Below are 24,117 nucleotides of genomic sequence, written 5' to 3'. Positions count from 1 at the left end.
ACCCACTGCCCATGCTGAACTCGAGCTTATCAGAACACAAACAGCAGGGCCCGCCCCACCATTTCTAATTCAGCAGGTCTGCGGGTGGAGCCTGAGAATCCGCATTTCCAACAAGCTCCCAGGGGATGCTGGTCCAGGAACCACCTTGGAGAACCAGTGCTTTATTCTACTAGCAACAGCTCCCAGGAGAAGTCAGGACACGCCCAACGTCTTAAAGGTCAGCAAGTTAAAAGATGATTTGTAAAATTTTTAAAGAGCTATATGCATTAAATATCTCTAATTATTAGAAGCTTATCGTGGAGTGAAAAGAGCCTGTGGGCTTTGTTGTCGCAGACGTGACTACAAGCCACCCTCTCCAGCGGCTCTGTGGTCTTGATGCGGGATGGTGAGAGTGCTTACGAGGAGGCGTTAGAGCACCGCTGACTTTATTATTTCCACCACTGTCCCGCCGTTCGTTTTCTCATTCCTTAATCTGCTGGTCTGCCTGTTGCACCGAGTGCCCAGCTCCTTGGCCAGGCGGGCTGGCGGCTGCCCCCTTACCTTCTTCAGCAGGGCGACCATGCCCTTGCACCACGTGGAGGAGTAGTGGACACGCTCCACCTTGAACATGTTGAGGATCTCATCGATGGGGGTGGCCGAGTGGATTTCATACGGCCTCTGCAACCAAAGGACAACAGACGGCATCAGAGAGGGAGACCCCACGCGGTTAAAACAGACATAGAGAACAGACTTGTGGTGGCCAAGAGGGAGGGGGAGGGGGAGGCATGGAGTGGGAGTTTGGGATTGACATATATACACTATTGATACCATGTATAAAACAGATAACTAATGAGAACCTACTGTATAGCACAGGGAACTCTACTCTGTGCTCTGTGGTGACCTAAATGGGAAGGAAATCCAAAAAAGAGGGCATATATGTGTATGTATAGCTGATTCACTTTGCTGTACAGTAGAAACTAGCACAACATTGTAACGCAATTATACTCCAATAAAAATTTTTTAAAAATAATAAAATAAAATCAGCTCTGCGCCTTTAAGCTCCAGGCTCAGCCTTAATCTGTGTGCGTGGTTGTGGAGAAAGCCAGGTCCTTCGACAAGAATACTGGCCCATATTAAGATCCATATTCCACCTGCGTCTGGTAAAGAGTTCGACTGATGCTCGGTTCTCACTCATTGGCCTTAGGATGTCTTGACTCAGAAAACCAAGTGGTCTTTATAAGGTAAAGTAATTACATGTTCTGCTGGTGAAAGTGATTTTGGCAGCAGGGCACTGGATATACTCATTATAGAGTGCAGGTGCGTCTCTATTCCAGGAAACTCAGTTTACAAAAATTGCCAATTTACCGAGAAATGGAAGAAACCGGAAAAGAACTGCAGTAGACCTGTTATTTTAACTGTTAGAGCTGAGCTGGGCCGTGGGGACCACCTCATCCAATGTTTTTTCCCCCAAATCTTTTTACTCAAAATCCCAAACATAGAACAGATGAAAGGGAATAACAGCTCCCTGGGCTATTTAAACCTCCAAAGCCTGGAGAAATATTTTTTTCCCATATGAACTGTTGAATCACCTCTTCAGGGTCCTATACTTCCAGGAAACACAGCTTGAAAACCCCTCCCTTTATGGAGATATAAAACGTGGAGGGGCGAGGTCCCAGAGTTCAATTCCCCCCAGGTTTCTGACTCCCAGCTCAGGGCTCTCTCTGTTTGCTTTACCGAGGGACAGAAAGGCGGTGCTCAACCCAAGGGCTGCCTCTCTCCCTTTCTTGGGTTAATATACCAACAGATTCCTTGTCTCTGTGGTTGAGCCCACCATCTGGTGTGTGCCCAGCGGTTCTTAGTTCTGCTCCAACCTCTAGGAGCGCCACACCCCTCCCTCTATTAGCCATCACCCACGCCTTCTCTGTCTACTGAACCCTAAGGAGAAGTGCTGACAGGGGTCAAAGGCAAGGGTAACACCATGTGAGGGAGGTGGTTGGGGGGAAGCAGAGAGGGTAGAAGTCCTCATGGCACCATAGCATGGGCTTTTAGGGCTCCATCCCTTGCTACAAGGCCATGGGCCAGTGATCTGACATTCAGAATCTCAATTTTTCATTTATTTATTTTTAAGAAACTTGACTGAGACTTTATTTATCCATCTGTTATTTAGTCAGCAAGTATTGTGTCCCCAAGGTATACCAAGCTCTGCTCTAGGGGCTGGGGAACACGTTAGTAAATAAACAACAGAAAAATCCCCACCTCATGGAGTTCACATTCTAGTGTGGGGAAATAGACGATCAAAATACATAAAACAGATATTACATGGTGTTACGTGTCTTAGAGAAAAAGGAGGGCCTGAGGTGTTTGTGGGCGGGGGGGAGGAGGGGAGTTGCAACTTTATTTTTAAAAATTTTATTAGAGTATAGTTGATTTACAACGTTGTGTTAGTTTCAGGTGTACAGCAAAATGAATCAGTTATACATACACATATATCCACTCTTTTTTTAGATTCTTTCCCCGTATAGGTCATTACAGAGTATTGAGTAGAGTTCCCTGTGCTATGCAGTAGGTCCTTATTAGTTATCTATTTTATATAGTAGTGTGTATATGTCAATCCCAATCTTCCAATTTATCCCTCAGTAAGTCAGACAGAGAAAGACAAATATCATATGATATCACTTATATGTGGAATCTAAAAAACGGGTACAGATGAACTTATCTACAAAACTGAAATAGAGTCACAGATGTAGAAGACAACGTTTGGTTACCAGAATCTCCTTTAGTCCCCTTGATTACTCTATGGCAGTGGTTCTCAAGCGGGGATAATCTGTCCCTCCAGGGGACATATGGCAATGTCTGGGGACATTTTGGTTGTCCTTACCGGGTGGGGGCAAAGTCCTGCTGGCATCTAGTGGGTAGAGGCCGCGGATGCAGCTAAACATCCTACAGTGCACCGGGCAGCCCCTGTCACAAAGCAGTACCCAGTCCCAAGCGTCCGTAGAGCTGAGGCTGAGGAACCCTGTGCTTTGCAACCACTGTTCTCCCCATTTGATAGACAAGAAACAGGCTCACCCCAGACATTCAGAAACTGTGCAACAAAGCTGGGATTTGATCCCCAGAACATGTGATTCCAAAGCCCAGACTCTTGCTTGACCACCGTGCTGTCGCTTCCATGGACGGCACCACACTGCCTACAGAGTGAAGCCAGTGCCTCCAGCTGACCTCAGGGTCCTTTCTAGGCAGCCCCCAGACTGTCTTTCTGACTGCTGGTCAGTCTAAGATGTTTGCTGTGTCAGCCTCAGCTGCCCTTCCCGGTCTCTGCTCACACGGTTTCCCAACCAACTCATGTATGATCCCCCTTAACTCTTCCTCCCTCAGAAATTCTTCCCTGCTCCTCTAAGAAGAAGTTATCAGCGCTGTCTCTGCAGCTACCTGTCTGAGAATCATCACCACGTGCACATTTATGTAGCGGTCAGCATCCCTCCTGTGTGCTGGACACTGCCTGTGCCCCGCCTACATTTTCTCCCGGAATCCCCACGGTGACCCCGCAGGCCGGCCTCATCATCCCCATTTCATGAAGGAGGAAGCCAGGGCTCAGATGAGTTAAGTGACTAAGGCGGAATCACCGCATCAAGGCACACGGGGTGTGGATGGGAGCCCGGACCCCTGCCCACCGGGCCCGGGACCTCCCCACTAACGGTCCGCAGCCACATGTGACTCAGCTCCTCCCCCAGGGCCTGTCTCCACCTTGAGAGGTGCTAAGTTGGAAAGGATGCAGGCCTGCCAGCAGGCCGCCGGGGGTGGGAATCAGAGAGACCAGGGGAGGGGAGCTGACATGGACCGAGTGCCGACCCTTTATCAGTCCCAGAGCTGGGTAATTGGCATCGTCAGAATCACTTAATATTCACAGCCACCCTGTTGGGTAGGTGTTACTATTATTATTATTTTTTCAGTTAACAGATGGAGGATTCTGAGCGTTTGGTCTGTCTACTGGACTTGGTTCAGATCACAGACAAGGCGCCTGGTAGAGCCAGGGTTTGAACCTGTGAATTCTTCTAAGATCCTCTTTCTGTGTTACGAGGAGGCAGTTTTCAGTTGAGTGCGAGGAAAATCTTTCTAGCCATTAGGGCTTTAAAAGAATGAAACAGGTTCTTTCTGGAGATAAGAGCCCTGTGCATGCGAAGGAAAACCAGAGGACAGGTGCGTGACACTGCCAGGGATGCCGTCAAGGAGCCTGGAAGGTGGGGAAATGGGCTGGGCTAAGACCTTTAAGTCCCTTCTCTGGGTCAGTGGAAGAGAAACCTCCCTCTCCTCTCTGTCCCCACGGGGGGTTCTCTTCAGGGGGTGTGGTCACAATCCCAGAGATAATTGTGCTCAAAAGGGAACTCTCCAGGTGGCGCCTTCTTGAGTCTGTTTTTTTTTTTACTTAGCAGGTCTCAGGGTGAGAACTGAGATTCTTGTCTGGACTCATAGGAAAGTTGGGTACAAGTTACTCCCCTCGTCTGGGCTGCAGGATCCAAGCGGGATCACAGAATTCTCTGCATTGACATTTCAAGCCCACCGATGGCACCCCACTCCTCTGCTCTCCTGATAGAGCATTTCCGGAGAGATGTCTCTTTCTGCTCTAGGACTAGAGCATGCCTGGGTCCCTGGCTAACATACCATATTAATACCTTCGATCTCCCACCTTTCATTTCTCACGCTTTCCAACTCTACGATCTTAGAATATGTGTTAGAAAATTCCCATCATGACTTTCATCTTTTGGAGGTAAGGAGCCCCCTGGATCCTGAGGGAATCAAGGAACGGGGGGCGGGGAATCTCCTATCAGGGATGCTGTCACTGACATGATGGAGGAATTTCAATGAGGAAGGATAACTTCTAAATGCACATGGTCCATGGAAAAATATGAGTGTTTTTCAGTATAGCTTTTGGACTAAATGTGATCGTTTCCAGGATTAAAAAAAACAGAATAAACTATTTGCATAAACCCATTGTGTTTCAAGTCGGAGATGAAGAGACCAAGATATCTGGGAGAGAGAGTCACACTAACCCATAACAGGCATTCTTGTTCACTCTGTCCCCACACCAAAGGCCCGATCCCACCATGTGGCCCTCCCTCTTCTATTAAAAGTGGCATTTGGATCCCTGAGCAGAAAACTCAGATAAATTGAAAATGAAACGTTTTATTTTGAAGCCCTTGGGGCTTTTTGCCAAGTGATCATCTTTGACTGTCCTGACTTGTATTCTGACAGAGAATATACTTTCTGCTGGCAAATGACCAATCATGCTTGGGTCGACTGCTTGCCAAGGTCATTTGTATGATTGATTCCGTGATAAACATCATCTGGCGATGTCTGTGTTCTCTGGTTGATACAAATATCATGGGGACCCTCATGTCCCCTCCTGGAGCATGTATATCAAAGAACCAGTACACGACAAAGGAACCAACCAGGGAGATGGGGAGAGATGAATTGTTTTCATTCAGTGCCCGAGAAAACTCACAAGTCCATATACATATTTTTTGCATTCTAACAACATCATCAGGTATGTTTTTGAGGAATTCAGGGGAAATCACTGAGATCAAGAGAGACCCCAGTTGCCTGAACCACAGGGTGATAACTAATAACACTCACATAGCTTGGATGGTTTTCACACAGCTGTCATCATTCCTTCCTTCCTTCATTCCCACCAGTTATCACTATGCACTGGGGGCTCCTGCCCTCAAGGGGCGCTGTCTACCCCCCTGAATATGCATATATGCAGATGACCGTGAGACAATGTTAAAGCAGCAGCCAGTGGGAGGAACTGACTCTCTACACTGTGTGCTGTGTGCTGGGTGCTGGAGCTATAAGGTGGGTAATATGCAAACTGAGTGTCCCAGTCTAGGGGCGCATCGATCCCAGGATAACTTCAGCACCACAGAATAGACTGAAAGGATGTTACTATCCCCATTGTATGAAGGGGAAACCATGGTCCTGAGAGGTTAAGTGGCGTCATTTTCAAATGATACTTGTGTAAAAAAAAAAAGCCTCTAAATTCATTTGTCATAATTCTTTCTGCTAAAACAAAACTGAGTTATTAGTTGCCAAATAGCTCCACTAGTCATCTTCAGCTTTTAAATTTAAAAGAAATAAAACAAAAATACATACTGAATGCCCCATTTTTATAGGACACTGAGCTAAGTATTCGGGGAAGGTTGGAACTAAAATAACAACAACAAAAAACCAAGCTGGAAAGTTGGGCACGGGCGCATCATGTTGTGGGGTGAAAGAGGACAGCGTTTGAAATCATGACACCAAGATGCTTTGGGTGTTTGAGCTGCCACGGATCAGCTGCTGAGTTTCACACAAGACCCTCCCCCTCTGGACGTCCCTGTCCCCGTGAGTAGAATGAGGGGCTGGACCAGAAGCTTGTTAAGAGCTTTCTAATGCTCAGGACCTTGGAGTTGGCACACGGGCAATCAGGACTGACACCCAGGGCTGCTTGCCGGCGTGGTGCACGTCCAGCGGCAGGGCCATTCCACACCACCCAAGCCTGGTAGAAGCTGAGCCCCCCACTTCCACAGCCCTCGCGTTCACCACACGGGCGCACATCTTACCCAGCCCCGCAGCAGCTCATAGGCCGTGACACCCAGGGACCACCAGTCAACGGGGTAGGAGTACCCGGGGCCTCCGTCCACATACACCTGGAACACTTCCGGGGCTGCCAACGACAGGACAAAAGAACATCACTGCGCATCTCACTTTACACTCCTTGCCTCTTACAGAGAGGACGCAGGGCCAGGAACCCAGCTTTCTGGATGGCAAAGCCAGTACTCCATCTGCTATGCCACGTGGTTTCTGCCCTCCGTAAACCACCAGGTGCAGGCATCACAGGAAACACCGGTGTGCCACCTGGGACAGAATACAAATGGGGCACCCCAAGTGTGCTGTGCAGGGCGTTCTCTCGGGGAGGGTCAGGGAAAGTCTGGGGAGGAGGAGGGTTTGCTGGAGCGTGAATCACGGTCAGCACGGGGAGTAAAGTCGGAGTTCAGAAGAAGAAACTGCACCCCCAAGGGGCTAAGAACCTTGCTAAATGTCATTCTGCTCTGGCACCAACACCAGGTCAGGTGTCCCAACAACTAGGATGCTTAGAGCCCTTTGTGCCTGGTGCCTGTCTCAGGTACGGTTTTATTTTAGCATAGGTGGGATCGAATATGAAATATCCAGGATAAGTAAATGCACAGGGACAGAAGGCAGATCGTGGGTTGCCAGGGGCCGGGAGGGAGGATGGGGAGCAACGGCTCACTGGGTTTCCTCTGCAGTGATGAATGTTCTGGAACTAGACAGAGGTGGTGGTTACACAACATTGTGAATGTACTAAATGCCACTCTGTTTGAAAACAGTTCATTTTATGTTATGTGAATTTCACCTCAATAAATAAACAAGTGGAGGGTGGAGGCCCCTGGGTGATGGATCCTTACTCCTCAGGGGGCTGCAGCTGTTCCAGGGTCCCCTGGCTCTGCTGCTTCCTAAGCTAATGGGTGGTGGGTTCATCATTGCCTCACCCCCAACTCACCAGGCCAGGAGTGCATCTCCAGCTCTAATTGCTCATATTGGCTTCCAGGAAAGTCTTGGGAAATGTGAATCATTTCTAGCAAATTAATTTGTAGATGTAATTCCATTTTACAGGTGTCAGAGCAGCCAAACTCTCTCGCCGGGAACCAGGACATGTTGTGTTTAAAGACATCTCGACTCAATTTTCAGACTGGCATTCAGATGGCGTGGGATCAGGGAGGGCCAGATGAGGCAGATGAGGGCAGACATGGACGCTCGAATCTGGGCTCTGGATTGGCAGCTGGACCATTGAACCTGACCAGCGGCCAGATCCCAGCTGCCCTCTAGAGACCCTCTCCATTTACTTTGTATTTTATAGCACTTTCACCCAAGGGTTCTCCTTTCCTCTTCACAACAACCCTCAGGGCCATGTTATCATTTGACACATTTTACCAAAGAGGTTCAGAGAGGGACAGCGGTGCACAGGAAGTTACACAGCAGGGGAGTTCAGAGCTGAGGTGCGCCTTGATACACTGGTCGGATCCCAGTTTGAAAAAAGGTTCGTATCAACATTTGAGTACAGAAACATACTCAGTCTGCACTGGGGAAGATGTGGTTGGGAGTTTGAGGAAATGTCACTTTGGGTAATTTGAGCTTCCCAAAGGAAGCAACATGGTGTGATGGGAAACAGGAAGAAGGTCAGTGGGGCTGGAGCTGAATTAACAAGTTCTATTTGCCTCAGTTTTGTAAAACATGAACAAGAATAAACAGTGTATTCATAGGGTTCTTATGAGGATTAAGGAACAATGCAGGCTGAGAGCTAAGCCCGATGCCTGGCTGGTCTATTGTGAGCGTTCCGGGAATCTTGGGCATGGTTTTTATGGCTAGAATTGTCATTCAAACCTCCGCTTCTGATCACGCTCGGCCTCCCCACGGTCCACACAGTCAGCCTGGGAAGCGTGCTAAACTTCATCCTCCTCAGCCTCATGACCTATCAGTCTACAGACCCGCTGAGTTTGGCATTTCCAGCATCTTTCTGTCTGCCCCTTCCTATCGATCCTAAGTCAACCTGAATTCAAAAGTGGCAATCATACCTGTTCATTAAACATCTAGTGAGAAAATATTTCATTTCCTAGCAGCTCCAGGCACTGAGCTGTGCTATTCTGCATCCCACTGGGAGCCTGAGGCTGAGCTCCAACCCAGAGGGGCTTCCTTCCCTGCACCCCAATCTGTGTACTTGTCCTTCTTCCCTCCGTGCTAAGGGTTCCAGGAGAGAAGGAGACACATCATGCTGGTCTGTGCATGTGTAGATGTAATTCTACAGAACCGGGGCCTTGACAGCTGCTGGCCCAGCCCATGTGCTCAGACAGTGAGGGAGGCAGGGACACGCCCAGGAGTGCAGGAGAGGCTGCGTGCCCAGGTGTCCCCATAAATCCTTGTGGTGCCTGGCAGCCCCATGCCCATCTGGAATTCAGGGTAGAAGCAGCAGCTGACCAATTCTGTCCTGGCTGTTGACCAATTCTGTCCTGGCTGTTGTGACCAACCAAGTGACAAATGTCTGCAGCCTGTGACCCCACTCCCAGAGAAGGTGACAGTCTCTCCTCCCTTGCACACTTGGGGCTGATAGAACATAAACAACCTTTATGTCACAATCTATATGCCACCAAAACGGCCGCTTTAGTGGCCTGGATCAGTGCTTAGAGGCGAGGGCATCATATAGGATTAGAGATTGAAGGACAGATACAAGACACAGACCTGTCACCATCATTTCAGGTATGAATGAATGAGTATGGAAACTACAGTTTGCCAGGTGCTTTGTTAAGGATTTTACACGTACTACTTCTCTTCATCCTCCCAACCGCCCAATAAAACAAGCCTACAATGATCTCCACGTTCCAGATGAGGAGGCAGAGACATGAAGGGGTGTAGTTGGGTGAACAGTGTCCCCAAAAGATATGTCCAAGTACCTGTGAACGGGGCCTTATTTGGAAATAGGGACTTTGCAGATGTAATTAATACAGACGTCAAGATAAAGCCATCCCGGATTCAGGGTGGACCCTTCCTAGATTCAATGGCTGATGCCTTTCTAAGAGAAAGAAGAGGGAGATTTGAGAGAAAGAGAAAGCCGTGGGAGGAGGCAGAGCCTAGAGGGATGCGGCCACAAGCCAAGGAAGCCCTGGAGCCCCCGGAAGCTGGAAGAGCAAGGAAGGAGCCTCTCCCACACCCCCGAGGGAGCACGGCTCTGCAGACACCTTGATATTGAACTACTGGCTTCCAGAACTGTGAGTGAATGAATTTCTGTTGCTCCAAGCCACCACATTTGTGGGACTTTGTTGTGTAGCCCTAGGAAACTAGTAAGAGGGGCTGGGAACTTGCTCCAGGTCATCCAGCTGGGATGGCAGAGCTGGGATTAGCCTCTCTCGGTATCTGATTCCAAAGTCCTTTCTCCTATACTGAGGTGACTTCCAGGGGTGATGGACTTACCTGAGGATGGGTCCTGATGAAAGCTTCTACCTTCCTTCCCTCTGTCCCAGAGCCTGGCACTCAGCCAAGTACATGGTAGGCACTTAGTCAATGCATGTCAATTTCACCCTGGTGCCATAGAGCTGGTCCAGCACATTGCTTGCCCGCTTCAGAAGTAGAGACAGCTCACAGCCTAGGAGTGTCAGCATGGCAGAGGTGCAGGGTCCCTTGGAAACCGTCTTGTCATCGTCCCCTCTGTGTTAGAATTGGCCATTGGTCTTGAGGGGAGAGAGTGGCTTGCCTCGGCCACAACTCACCAACTCAGGGCTCAAGTCAGAACTACTGGTCCTGACTTCCAGGTTCAGGGGGTTCCCATTATTGGAACAGTTAAATTCAGCCATCAATGCCGGATGACTCTCCCTCCTCAGCTCCTGTATCCCCTTCCTCCTCTTTGCCAACACATGGCCCTTGTTCAGATCCCCATTCTTTCCTCCTGGTCTCCTGCACTAGCTTCTCCACCAGTCCTCGGGCTTCCAGAGTCTCCTTCTCCAGTCCGTCCTTGCTTCTGGGGGAGTTAGCTTTCTGATATGCAACTCAGACCATGGCAGTACCCTGCCTCAAGGTCTTCCTATCACGATGGCTGTTTCACAATCTGTATTCCCAGGAATGCCACCAGCCATGTTAGGCTCATAGATTTTGGAGGAGAAAGGATTCTGAGGTCAAACATGTCTGGGAAATGATGAGGTTCAATTGCGTTCTTTCTTGTAGATTTCTTAGCGCCTTTAATGACTCAATAGCAAGCATGGTTTGGAAATTTATTAGACTTGATCCTGGAATCTTTTTGATTTTTCAGTGGAACAGTACAAAGTACTAGGGCTGGAAACCCATGTGGCCTAGAGGGTGGTTTAAATTCTGTAGCCCCTCAGCTCCTACCTGTAGATCTTCTAAGCTGTATTACCGCCCAGGGGTTGCCCATGGCCAGCTTGGGCTCCAGCTGTACACGCTGCTTGCTTTTCCTAGAACACCCTGTCTGTCTATCGGTCTCTTTTTCTCTCCCCTAATCCACCAGGTTCTCTCACAAAGGGTGCAGCTTCAGAGTTACCACTTCTAGGAACCGAATACGTACCATTCTGCAGGCTTCTTTACATGTGTCATGTATTCCTCAAAATACACCTCTGCTATTATTATTTTCTTATCATTCCCCTCCCTCCAGACTAGATTAGAGCTTCCTTTTTATCCCCACCTTCCCCAGGCATCTCTTGATTTTTTACATTCCGGCTGCATTTTTGCTTATTTGTCTGCTTCTTGCTAGACTTTAAGCTCCCTGAGGGCAGGGACGGTCATGCTCTCCCTGGCTCCCCAAGTCTTGCCTGGCATGAAGAAGACACGTGGGCAAGGTTTGTTGACTGACCAAATAAATGAATGATCGTATAAAAAAAAAGCAAACACTAGGACAGCCCGCGCTATGTGCCAGGCCCCGTTCTAAGCTCTTGACACACTGCTAATAAAAATAGCTCATCTTTCTGGAGCATCTATCATGCACCAAACTTTGTTTTAAGGGTTTAGCAGGTATTAACTCATTTAATCTTCACAATGACGTGGAATTTGGCTAGCTGCAGCTGAGTCTCACTGAGGAAAGACCAGGATGTTCTGGGCTGATGCTGGCAAGGCTAGGACTGGGGGTTCCCTGGAGCAGAGTGAGTGATGAAGGAACCCTGAAGGGGGAGCCCAGGACAGCAAACGACAAACCAAGCAGATAGCTGAAGTTGGCTATGGTCTCGCCCAGAAAGGATGTCCAGGGCCCAAGGTCTGGGTACGCCTGCAGGGGTGATGGATGAATGAAATTCCCCAAGGTCTTCCAGAAAGAAAAACAACTAAAACTTCTTGCAATGCCCTGGTGGGGTAAGGGCCAACCTTGAATCTATTTTGAGCCATAGAAAATGCCCACTGTAACCATCATCATCATGCACAAAACAGTCATGCAGAGCTTTCTAGGGTACAAAGATTCCTTCATAATTACCCCCACCCATGCTCAAAGCACCCTAAGCCCCAGATGAAGAAACAGACGCACAGAGAGGTAAAGGGGCAAGTTCAGGGCCGTGGAGACAGCAAGTGGAAGATCGTGGACGGGAAGGCTGCTCTTACCACTTTCAAGGGGCGCTCAATGCAGCTGTTCCATTATTATCATGAGCAGTGGTTTTCTTTACAACACCAAGAGCTGCATTACTAATGTGGCCATTTGTTGAGCATCTACCATGTGCTAGAAGCTCTTCAAGTTTCTTTACATACATTACTTACTCCTCAGGAAAGCTAACATTTATGGAACACTTTCTACAGTTTCACATGCATTATCTCATTTTATCCTCAGAAGGAACTTGAGAGGCGAGTACGATCATGATCTCCATCTGAGGAAGCAAGGCTTGGAGAGGTGACACAGCTACCGTGGCTCTGAGCCTCATTTGAACCCAGGCCTCCCCCATTCTCTGGGGTCATCCAGAATGACGTCCAGATCTTGCCCTGTCTCCTTCAAACTCCAGACCTTACACCATCTTTATGTATATGCTGAAAATAATGTATCATAAAACAGATATACATATACACACACAATATATACTTTATATGTTTTATACGCCAAAATCTCTCCATGGTCAATGCATTAAATCTGTGAATTCAATTGGAACGAAAATCAAGAGTATTTACGAAGGTCTGGGTATTCTAAATTTAGGAAATTAAGGTTTCAACATAGTCCAAAAGAAGAAAAAAACATGTGGTTCGCCATTAACGTGCACATTAATAAAAGTGGCTGTTGAATCACATTCCCCAGCAACACCTGTTTCCTTCCCCGCTACATCCCCAGGATCCTTCACGGTGTGCATGCATGTTGCACGCTCCATGGATAGTTCTGAGCCCACAAATGAATACACTGCGGGGGAAATCGGGCTCCACGGAAGCCGCTTCCCCGGCACGGCCCAGTGGCGTGGACAGATCAGCCCCACTTCCCACTAACCACTTCTACCAGTAGCTGAGCAATTCTGTCCGTGCAGGTTTTAAATGGAAAGTGAGTCTGGATTCCAAGGGACATCAGAGAATTGGCCTTCCAGAAAAGCAAGAACATGGGGTGTCGTCTGAAAGAGATCACCCCGAGGCCATGTAAATATGCATGTGGTGGGCTTTGCCCCCTATCCTCACCACACAGAGTTTACTTCCTCATTAGGCTAAAAATATGGAGAAAAACCACAGAAATCTCCTAAGTTATAATTATTGGTCTGCTGCTTTAGCTCTACGAATATTCCTGAAGGCTTTGATTGCTGCAGTGGAGCGTGACAATGCTATTCAATGTCTAGCTTACAAGCTGACTGGCTTCCAGGATCGGTTTCTACAGGTAATTGCGTCCTTCTGGAATGGGAACATAGAATTACCGCATTTCAGCCTAGAGGGGACCTTCAAGGTAATTTCCTTCCTCCCCTACATTTTGTAGGTGAGGAAGCCGAAGCCTGTTGGAGGAGTTCCATGGCTTCCAGCCCAGCTGGGACCAGAGCCCAGTTCTCCTGTCCACTGAGCCTTTCTGTGGCTCACACATCCCGTCTGGCAGGATGTGCCAGATCTGGACACCTCCACCGAGAAGCCCCACAGGCACGGCATATTCAATCTGTCCAAGCCAAACTCTCCCTCTCCAACTGCCCCTTCTCGTGGGTTCTCAGTCTCTGTCGATGGGCTGCTCAGTTGTGCAAGTCAGAAACGTGGGAGTCTCATGGACCCTGCCCCTCGTCCAGCCTATGTTTTGGATCATGTGATTAATTCTCAAGACTCATCATTTTTCCCTTCCAGAATCTTCCTCTCTTCTCTGGTCCTTTTTCACTTCTGCTTGGACTCATGACAGCTCCTCCCCTACCCCAGCCTGGGGCCCTTTAATCCCACTACACTTACTCCTCAAACACCTTTCTAAGTCAGTAGAATCAATGGAACGGAGAGACAGAAGGTATGAGTGTAGTGATTATTCAACCTGAACCTGAACCCCAGCTCCCAGGCTTACTGCCACAGTGGCCTCAGGCAAAATGCCTAACCTCTTATTTGTACCTTGGTTTTCCTCATCTGTAAAAAGGAATAACGATGTCTGCTACATCAAGTTACTGAGAAGAGAAAATGAAGTTCTGTATGTATTTATTGAGCACAAAGTAAGTGCTCAATAAATGCAATCTAACATTGTTGTCATTGTATTATCATTCACATGTTCAAATCACTTAATTAAAATCTTTCCAAATTTTTCTATTTACTGTAGAATAATGGTCGAACTCCTTAGCATGAAAAATTCCTAAAAATAGGTTCCAACTTCCTCATATTTTGGCCACTATCTTTATTATACCCATTGTGCCAACTTTAAAGAATAGGATACACTTTATGTTTAATCTTCTATGACTTGCCTGGTAATCTTTACCTTATTTTTTATATGCATGAACTCCTATTCATACTTCAAAACCCAGACCAAATTTTACACCTTCTGTGGAGTGTTATTCAAGTCCCTTCCTGTTTCTCAGTTCCCTTCTTTTCCCCTCTCTTGGCCAAGTACATCAGTGTTCTGGATTCTCACCAAACCCTTGTCAGTTCCTGCCTTGCAGCACTGATCATGCCATACTGTAATTAAGGATATACATGTCCACCGGTCTCACTGGACTGTGAGCTCTTTGAATAGGGGTATGACTAAGTCAGGGTCAAAACCTCAGGGATTAGCACAAAGCTATATGTGAGTCATTTAGAACAAGGACTGACACAGAGCAAGTTCCAAATAGATGTGAGCTAGTTATTATTATATCAATTCATTATTGAATGGGAAATGAAATGCACACATAAATGAAAGCTCAACTCACAAATGTACATGTTGTACATGTTCCCCAAATAATTCAAGAGCTCCATCATCATTCTTTGATTAGAGTGTGTGGGAAAGCTGTGGAAAGCAGAGATGAGCAGGGTGCCTGGCCTCTGTCTGGATCCCTTGGGGGCAATTCATGCTTCTTTGGCTTTTTATCTTGGCAAATGAACTCAGACATTAATCTGAGATGAAATGAATCTGTTGCATCAGTCTGATAATTTCTTTCTATCTGGTGATGCTAGTAGCATTAATAGTAACAGAAGAATGATTTCATTAAGGTGTGTAAGACGCTGCTCAGGTGTGGACCAGTAGGACCTCACCTGTCTGCATGAGAAAAGGAATGGCAGGGAAAGTTTAATTGGCTGAGAAGCTCTGATGAGATACAGAAGTTAATGATGCACCAGTACCAGAAAACTACTTCATGTTAAATGTGTCAGATTAAATTAGTAGATTTAAAAAAAAAAAGACCCTTGGAAAGTTTTCAGAGAGAATGATGGAAAGTGCTAACTGAAAGCACAGGGTTAGAATCAAGTGCATTTTACACAGTTAATATGTGACATGGGGGATAAACATCTAAATAGCATGTTAGGCTGATGGAAAAGTTCATTTAGATAGTGTTACTCTCTTAAAGGATTCCAAGATCCCTGTTTATCTAAGGCCCATAATGTTCATTAAAATTTCCCACTGTCAAAAGCTTTGGTGGGTACACAGGTACCACATGATCTGGCCCTGCCATGTCTCCAGGCTCACTCTCCTTGCCTACTTCGTTCAGGCCAATCTAGTTTCTTTATAGTTCTTTCGATGTGACAAGCTCCTTTTTGCCTCAGGGTCTAGGCAAAAAGTTGCCATCTCCTGCAGTGCTTTTCCACCTGTTGTGCTGAACAACACCTATTCATCCTTTAGAACCCAGCTGAAAAGTCACTTCCTCAGCAAAGTTATCCTGACCCCTCCAATCTAATCATCTATCCCATCAGCATCTCTCTTTTTCCACCATAATCCTTACAAAGACCTCAAACAATTCTACTCTGTTTAAAATGTAGGAGTTGGAAAGAGTGTCACTCCCAGCCTAACAGTGAGAAAAAGCTCGATCATCTATGAAACCATAACTTTTCTTGAACTCAACTAGTCTGAAATTTAAGGAAAGACGGGTGCCTTCAAGAAGATTTGGGATGTGAAGACTGGCTTACCTTGGGAAGAACATGGGAAGAAAATAGGGCTGCCATAGAAGAGAGTAAGGAGACTTAAATTAAGATGCTTAATTTAACTGAATTGCTGAAGGTTGTGTAAGAACTTAAGTGAGAGAATAGAACTATTGTTTGTCCAGATAAAAGAGGAATTTGCACTACTCACCGACTCCTCTCTACATACCCTCACTGGGTACTCATGACAAATACTGGGCACAAAGCCCTTTCCTTACATGAAAAGGCAAAGGATAGAAAAGCCAAAATAATTTTGAAAAGAAGAAAAAAGCTGAAGGACTCTCACTACCTGATCCGAGTATTATTATGAAGCGAAAGGAAAAGTATGAGATTAGTCAAAGCATAAACAAATAGATCAATGGAACAGAATAGAATCCAGAAACAGACCCATACATTTATGGTCAATTGAGTTTTGATGAAGTTGCAAAGCCAGTGCAATAGAGAAAGAATTGCCTTTTCAACAAATGCTGGATGGAACAATTTGACAGCCCTTGTAAATCAATGAAAATTCACAACATATTCAAAAGTGAACTCAAAATGGACTATAGTTCTAGATGCAAAACCCCAAAGTATAAAAATTCTACAAGAAAACAAGCAGAAAATCTTTGTGAGGGAGGAAAAGATGTTTAGAATGACACCCCGTACATGATCAATAAATGAAAAATAAAAAATTGGACTTCATTTGAATTTAAAACATCTGCTTTTAAAAAGATGTTATTAAGGTAACAGAAAGACAAGCCACTGACTGGTGAAAATATTTGCAAATATATCTGGTAAAAGACTTATAACCAGAATATATAAAGAATTGTCAGAACTTAATAATAAAAAACAGATGACCCAATAAATTAATGGGCAATGATTTGAACAGATACTTCACAGAGAAGGTATGTGGATGGCAAATAAGCAAATGAAACTATATTCAACAGTTTGTCAGTTTCTTAAAAAGTTAAATGTACATTTACATATGACCCAACAATCCCACTTCTATGTAATTATTCTAGAGAAGTAGAAACTTAAGTTTATATACAAACCTGTATGCAAATAGTTTATTTATAATTTTGTAAAACTGGAATGCCGTAAACTGGTGAATGGATAAACCAAATGTGTATATTCATCCAAAGGATTTCTACTCAGAAATCAAAAGGAAAGCTACTGATCCACACAACATGGCAAAACCTCAAATGCATTATTCTAAGTAAAAAAGCCAGATTCAAAAGTTTGTAGAAATATGACTCTGTTTTTGTGACTTTCTGGAACAGTCAAAACTATAGGGATAGAAAACTGATCACTGGTTGCCAGGAACTGGGATGAGGGAACCTTGGAGGTGATGGAACTGTTTCTCTGTCTTCATTATGGTGGATTAATTTACTGGATCACACTAAAAGAGTGCATTTTACTGCATGAAAGTTGTTCCTCAAAAATAAGCATCTCGAACTATATATTTATCAGTCTGATGATTTGCAAAGTGATTGTCTCCCTCACAAACAGCCAAATCGATGAGGGCAGGAATATTGCCTATTTGTTCACAGATGTGTTTTCAGCCCATAGAACACTGCCTGGCAGGTGGAAGGTGCTCAATAAATCTCTGTTGGATGGATGAATGATGGATGGATGGATAGATGGATGGATGGATGAATGATGGATGGATGGATAGATGGATGGATGGATGGATGAATGGATGGATTGGCAGGTTCTCAGGAAAGATATTGGGCCCTGCAGCCTCATGGGCCTGCTGGCTCTGTCACTTTCTCTGGCACAGGGGTAGCAAACTTTACTCCCTTTAGCCTCCATCATTTCTACAAGGAAAGTACAAGCATGGCCTTGGTGCCTCCACAACCACCTGTGTTTGCTCACTGGGGAAAGGAACTCACATCTGGTGAGTACCGAGAGGGCACCGGCCCAATGATCCCCCAGGGCACCCACCACCCCCCCAGCCGACCCAACTCCTATCGTGAATTAGGATTTGGTTGGGGTCTCTTTCCCCAATTAGACTGCAAACTCCATAAGGCAAGGGAATGTCAGATTTGGCTCTGGGTTCCCAGGGCTTAACATATACTAAATAGTCTGAATAATGACAACAGCGACAATAATAATATCAGTTACCAGTTTGATGCATCTACACTTGACTTTAGGTTATGTACTTTCCACAGTTACATCATGAAATCCTCACAAACAATCTACTAAGGCAGACTGCATAACCATTAATCCCATTTCTCAGATGAGGACACTGTCGGGTCCCGTGGTTTGACCTTGACCATGATGGGCAGTTTAAGTGTATTATGTTGGCTAATGGGATTTGCCTAAGTTCACCCAGCCTCTAAGTGGAAGACACCCTAATTACCCCACGCTGAAGCCCACACTTCATCGAGACCCATTTCTGGCAAGCCCGATTGCCTATTTTCTTCTCCAAGGCCACCCATGAGGCCAATCCCGTGAGTCTCCAGCATTGGCCTTTCCACTGGTTCTGTGGCCCTTATCATGGCATTCAAGACCCTGGTACTTTGGCCTGCTTCGTCTCTCCCTCTCACCTCCTCTTGTTCTACAAGCTATAAAAAGATGGGAGCTCTAGGGTCTCCCAGCCCACCACGCTGCATCACTCCTCTATGCCTTTGCACGGACTGAAATGGCCTTTCCTTATCCTCACCTGGCAGGTGAGCTCTGAGCACACCCTGAGATTTTAACTCCTCAGATGGTCCCACTCTGGGGAATCCATCTTGACAGGGACCTGCTTAAATCGAGGCCTGCACAGCTCTCTGCCCCACAGGTGTTGCGCCCCTTTGGCCCCGGACAGCATGACTCACCCCTGTGCCCCGGTGCCTGACTCTGAGCCTCACATCTCTGCAACGCGCTGTGTTTGCCGAAAGACCACTCAGCTCTTCATTTCACCTCGGGTGAATAAACTCTGAAGCCCCGGGAGGCTGCTGGAACATTTCTGACTCCTAATCTGGCACGTTTCAGAGAGTTTTTTTTTTTCTCTGTTGGTGAATTCCATCTGCTCTTTTAATGAATGAAAATTCAGTACTATGCAAATATTTCTTCCGGGATCATCCTTCGTGAGCAACCTCTGGGAGCTTACTCGTCAGCCCGTTCCCTGAATCCACGTTTGGAACATTCTGGGAACTCGTTATTGGGCCTTTGAACTGAACAGCTCAAGTGAACGAAATCAACAAACCTGCCACTCGATAGCAGGAATTTACAGCCCTGGGAACTGCAGGATGTGACCTGAATGAGAGAGTTTCCCTCTCACCCCCATTTTCCCCACTAACCTCCCACTGCTCGGCACTGCCAACCCCTACAGTCTCTGAAAATATATCCATTTGGTAAATCAGCTGTGCTCTCTAAATCCCATAAAAATCTCTCCTGTGCAATTCGTTCACTAATTCAGGACTGAAGCTCCTTTAATTAGAAGGACCCTAGAAGCCCTGAATCCTAGGTACAGCTGGGACAATACACTTTTTTCTTGTCTGAGAAACGTGGCTTTCTGATACAAGAACTCAGTGTCAAAAAGGCAGCTTGGTACAGTGGCAAAAGCATGGACTTCAGAAGCAATGTAAGTGCCCATCGACAGATGAATGAATTAAGAAGATGTGGTATATATACACAATGGAATACTATTCAGCCATAAAAACAAACGAAATAATGCCATTTGCAGCAACATGGATGGACCTAGAGATTATCATACTAAGTGAAGTAAGCCAGACAGAGAAAGACAAGTATCACATGATATCACTTATACATGAAATCTAAAAAAATGATACAAATGAAGTTATTCACAAAGCAGAAGTAGACTCACAGACATAGAAAACAAACTATGGTTACCAAAGGGGAGGGGGGGAAGGGATAAGTTAGGAGTTTGGGATTAAAATATACATGCTACTACATATAAAATAGATAACCAACAAGGACCTATTATATAGTACAAGGAACTCTCCTCAATATCTTGTAATAACCTATAATGGAAGAGAATGTAAAAAAAGAATATATATATTTATACATATATATACATATACATATACACACATATATATATAAAATGAATCACTTTGCTGTACACCTGAAACTAACCCAATGACTGTAAATCGACTCTATTTCAATAAAAATTTTTTTAAGAAGCATGGACTTCGGACCCAAATAGACATGGCTTCAAATTCTGGCTCCATCACTTGCCAGCTGTGTGACTCTGGGCAGGTTGGCTAACCTCTATGGGCCTCAGGTTACTCATATGTAAAATGAAAGAGATGTACAATCCTCATGTGGATCTTCTGGGGATTAAATGTAATGACAGACATCTGGTAGGGTCAAAATACATGTTGGTTTTCTTCTCCTTTTTGACAGTGGGGCCACTGTGGTGAGTGGCCAGCTGGGTCAACCCTGGTCTGCTTTCCCAGAGGCTGAGAGCCTCAGAGATGAGTGGGAAGTCAGGGCATGAGGCTGACGTAGCCCAGGAAAGTCTGCTATGAACAGTGGCAAAGCAGGGGCAGAAAGGTCAGGGTTGGGAGAACATTGTCTTGAATTTCTCCAGTGGTCCAGAATCTACTTTCCTAGAGATCAATTTACTTTTGGGAAATAGCCTCAAGGCAGTGGGAACTAATTTATAGGATTATAGAGGTGGCTCCAATTGGGAGATTCTTCTCTTATGTCACCTCTCTCCTCCATCCTCACTCTGGAGATGATGACTCCTCCGGCCTCTACCTGCCCCTTCTGGCAAAATGCTCCTGGGCTTAGAATCGGTGTTCTTCTCTCCTGTGTCCTCCCTGGGGGATCCTGTCACTGCCGTGGCTTTGCTGCATCTCCGTGCCGGTGACTCCCGATGCACCGATGGAGTCCACATCACTCTCCAGATGCTTGGAGTACATCTGAATGTCTTGAAGTTCCTACAGACCTCACTTTCAACTTCATCCTTCCCACCATCCCACACACCTGCTCCTCCTGTGGTGTTCCCCGCACAGTGATCTTCACTGTAATCCCCTCTACTGCTTGATTCAGAGGCCTGGAGGCAGCCTTATCCCCTCCTTCACGGCCATTCTCCATCTCCATGTCTGATCTCTGTTGAATCTTAAAGCAGGCACCTCCTTGGATAGAACTGCCCCAGCTCTGGATCCTTCTGGAATGGGATTTCAGAAAGATCGTCAACAGTGAAAGCCTTATTAAGGTCTGTATTCAGCATCCCAAGGGGATTCTCTGAAGTGGACAGACCCACTCACTGTATACCCTCTGGTGTTCACAGTGACCTGGGTCTGCTCTCACCACCAAGGTCAACCTGGGTAGGTCCCCCGACCTCTCTCAGCCCATTTCCTCAACTCTAAAATGGGAATAAATAATTGCACCTACTTCATGTTTGTGAGGATTAAATAAGGTTATGGATGGAATGCCTGGCACATACATAGTAAATGCTAAAAAGTATTGTTTTTACCATTATTTATTGCCAAACTTCATTTATGTAATCTATTTAGTAAGTTAAAGATGAAGGACACAAGGAGTCCATTCTGGGGAGACGCTGACATAGTTTCTGAATCTCCGCAATCCACATATAAGCAATGGCAGAGCAGATAAATCGCTAAACCAAAAACCATGGGTAATATTTACTACAAAGCTAAGTTGTCCCCCCAGACCCCAAACTATAAGCAGGTGGGAACAAACCAGCAACAGTGACAAGCCCTCCATGGCAGTGATTTCTGTACAGAAGGAAACAAAGAAAAAAACAACACAGCCTATGATGGACCAGAGGACAGGGAACTCCAAAATAGTGAGCAGACATTGACTGGGAGGCAGAGCTGCCCAGTCTGAGAATAGCAGCTGAAACTGGGAGGGACTTGTGCAGACGCATCTCAGGTGAGTGAAAAGGGCCCTTGGTAAGTTTTGCAGGACCTGGAGAGTCTGGGACACAAAATCGCTCTAATCAATCCAGCCAGAGCTCCCATCTAGGAAAGATCCCAGGGAGAAACTGTTGGGAGTGAAATCAAAACTGAGCAGGAAGGGGGCCCCTCAGACCAAAGAAAGAGGAGGTCCAGATGGAAGTGGGCAAGGAAATCCCAGGTAGCAAGCTGCCTTGGGATGTGACATGTCACTTAAACAACAGAAGAGGCAAGTCTGTTAGAAAAGCTACCCTGAGCCACACCATCTTATAAAGGTTCAGGAAAACTAATATTACGTGAAAATGAGCAACAGGAAAGTATCAAAGTCAAATTCCATGTCAAGTATAAGAGAAAGGAGAATAAAGAACAGAACAACATTGTACAAGGAAAGCACCTCAGAAAAGACAGTGTGGTGGATTGTTTCATAAATGGTTCCCCAATGAATCAGGCTGTCTGGTATCCATGCCCAGTGCAGTCCCCTCCCATGTGGTCCCTGGTCTTCGTCATGTGACTTGCTTTGTCCAGCTGGACATCAGGAAATGTGAAGCAAGCAGAGGCTTGATAGGCACGTGGGAGTTGGGTTCTCCTTCTTGAAACCGCTGCCACCATGTGAGCAAGCTCTCTCTAGTCCCCTTGATAGGAAAGACCACGCAGAGAGAGGGGCCCATTTATCTCAGCTGTCCTGGCTGACCCAGCAGCTGAATGAGTGACCACAACAAAAACCAGTAGAAGAACCACTCAGTCAAGTGGCAGATAAAAAAGAACGAAACTGAGTTATTTGTAGTGAGGTGGATGGACCTAGAGACTGTCATACAGAGTGAAGTAAGTCAGAAAGAGAAGAACAAATACTGTATGCTATCACATATATATGGAATCTAAAAAAAAGAAAAAAAGAAAAAAAAATGGTCAGAAGAACCTAGGGGCAAGACGGGAATAAAGATGCAGACCTACTAGAGAATGGACTTGAGGATACGGGGACGGGGAAGGGTAAGCTGGGACAAAGTGAGAGAGTGGCATGGACATATATACACTACCAAACGTAAAATAGATAGCTAGTGGGAGGCAGCTGCATAGCACAGGGAGATCAGCTCGGTGCTTTGTGACCACCTAGAGGGGTGGGATAGGGAGGGTGGGAGGGAGGGAGATGAAAGAGGGAAGAGATATGGGGACATATGTATATGTGTGACTGATTCACTTTGTTATAAAGCAGAGGCTGACACACCATTGTAAAACAATTATACTCCAATAAAGATGTTAAAAAAAAAAATCAACTGGCAGAATTGTGATAATACAATTGTTATTGTTCTAAGCCACTAGGTTTTGACATGGTTTGTCATATAGCAAATGACAACTAATACAGACATTAAGAATTAATAACTAATATAGACATTTAAAAATTATGCAAGATGTGAAAGAACACATAAATTATAATTTAAATACTCAGAAATCTGGCAAAAGAACTCAGGAAAAAAATTAGAAACAAAGGGAAATTATTTCAGAAATAAATACTTCACTACAAAGCAAATAAATGCAACAGAGAATGCTTTAAAATAAAGAGAAAGAAAAAAAATGAGACAAAATTTAAACATAGGATGAAAGAGATAAGAAAGATTTGAAAATGGCACCTATTGAAGACTGACAAAGAAGACCCAACATTCAGATAATAGGCATCCTTAACAAAGAAAATGTAAAGGAAAAGAATGTGTAATAAAAAAAATGACATTTCCATGAAAGTCCTAAAGAAAAACCAACCTGAAACCACATTGCAAGAGCACTGTGTACCTAAGAATATAGATCCAAAATGACCAACACCAAAATTGTATTCTGGCAACACTACTGGACTTTAAGGAAAAAGAAGAAGGGTTTGTTGTTTACTTGTTTGTTTGTTTTTCCCTAAGCTGGAGCCAACCTTTCTGGCTGAGTAGGAGTTCTCTAGAAAACACAGGAGGAGATGGTCTTCCTGGCAGGGGAGACAGCTTAGGTAAGGGCCAAAGGTGTGAGAGAGCATGGCACATACTGGTCATGGTTTGGGGTCTGGTGATGGGGATGGGAGGTGGGTGAGGGAGGGATGAGATGAAGCAGGAGAGGAATGCTGAGGCCTGAAGGGGTCTGGAATACTCACCCATGTAGGGCTTGGTCCCCGCCATGGAGGAAGCCTTTTCTGTGCCTTTCACGACCGTCGCTATGTTGAAGTCTGTGATGTGAACATGTCCTGGAGATA

At 45.7% G+C, this 24,117-nt stretch overlaps 1 protein-coding gene across 3 annotated transcripts in view; it reads right to left on the bottom strand.

The window, feature by feature from the left end:
* STK32B (serine/threonine kinase 32B) overlaps positions 1-24,117 on the bottom strand; it is a 342,448-nt gene that overhangs the window by 24,237 nt on the left and 294,094 nt on the right. For 2 of the 3 annotated variants that reach the window (XM_082462561.1, XM_082462562.1), the window contains exons 6-8: positions 24,019-24,108; positions 6,576-6,679; positions 541-657 (exon numbers count right to left, since the gene is read on the bottom strand). In XM_082462561.1, the coding sequence (XP_082318687.1) occupies positions 541-657; positions 6,576-6,679; positions 24,019-24,108 (311 nt within the window). Of the gene's footprint in view, positions 1-540; positions 658-6,575; positions 6,680-17,126; positions 21,146-24,018; positions 24,109-24,117 lie in introns of those variants that run through there. The other variant, XM_082462563.1, reaches the window with a different exon arrangement.

The sequence above is a fragment of the Balaenoptera physalus genome (assembly GCF_965194825.1).
Source record: "Balaenoptera physalus genome assembly, chromosome: 5".
Classification (NCBI taxonomy): Eukaryota; Metazoa; Chordata; class Mammalia; order Artiodactyla; family Balaenopteridae; genus Balaenoptera; species Balaenoptera physalus.
The sequence above is the reverse complement of the archived record's forward strand: the minus strand, read 5'-3'. Positions and strand labels throughout refer to the sequence as shown.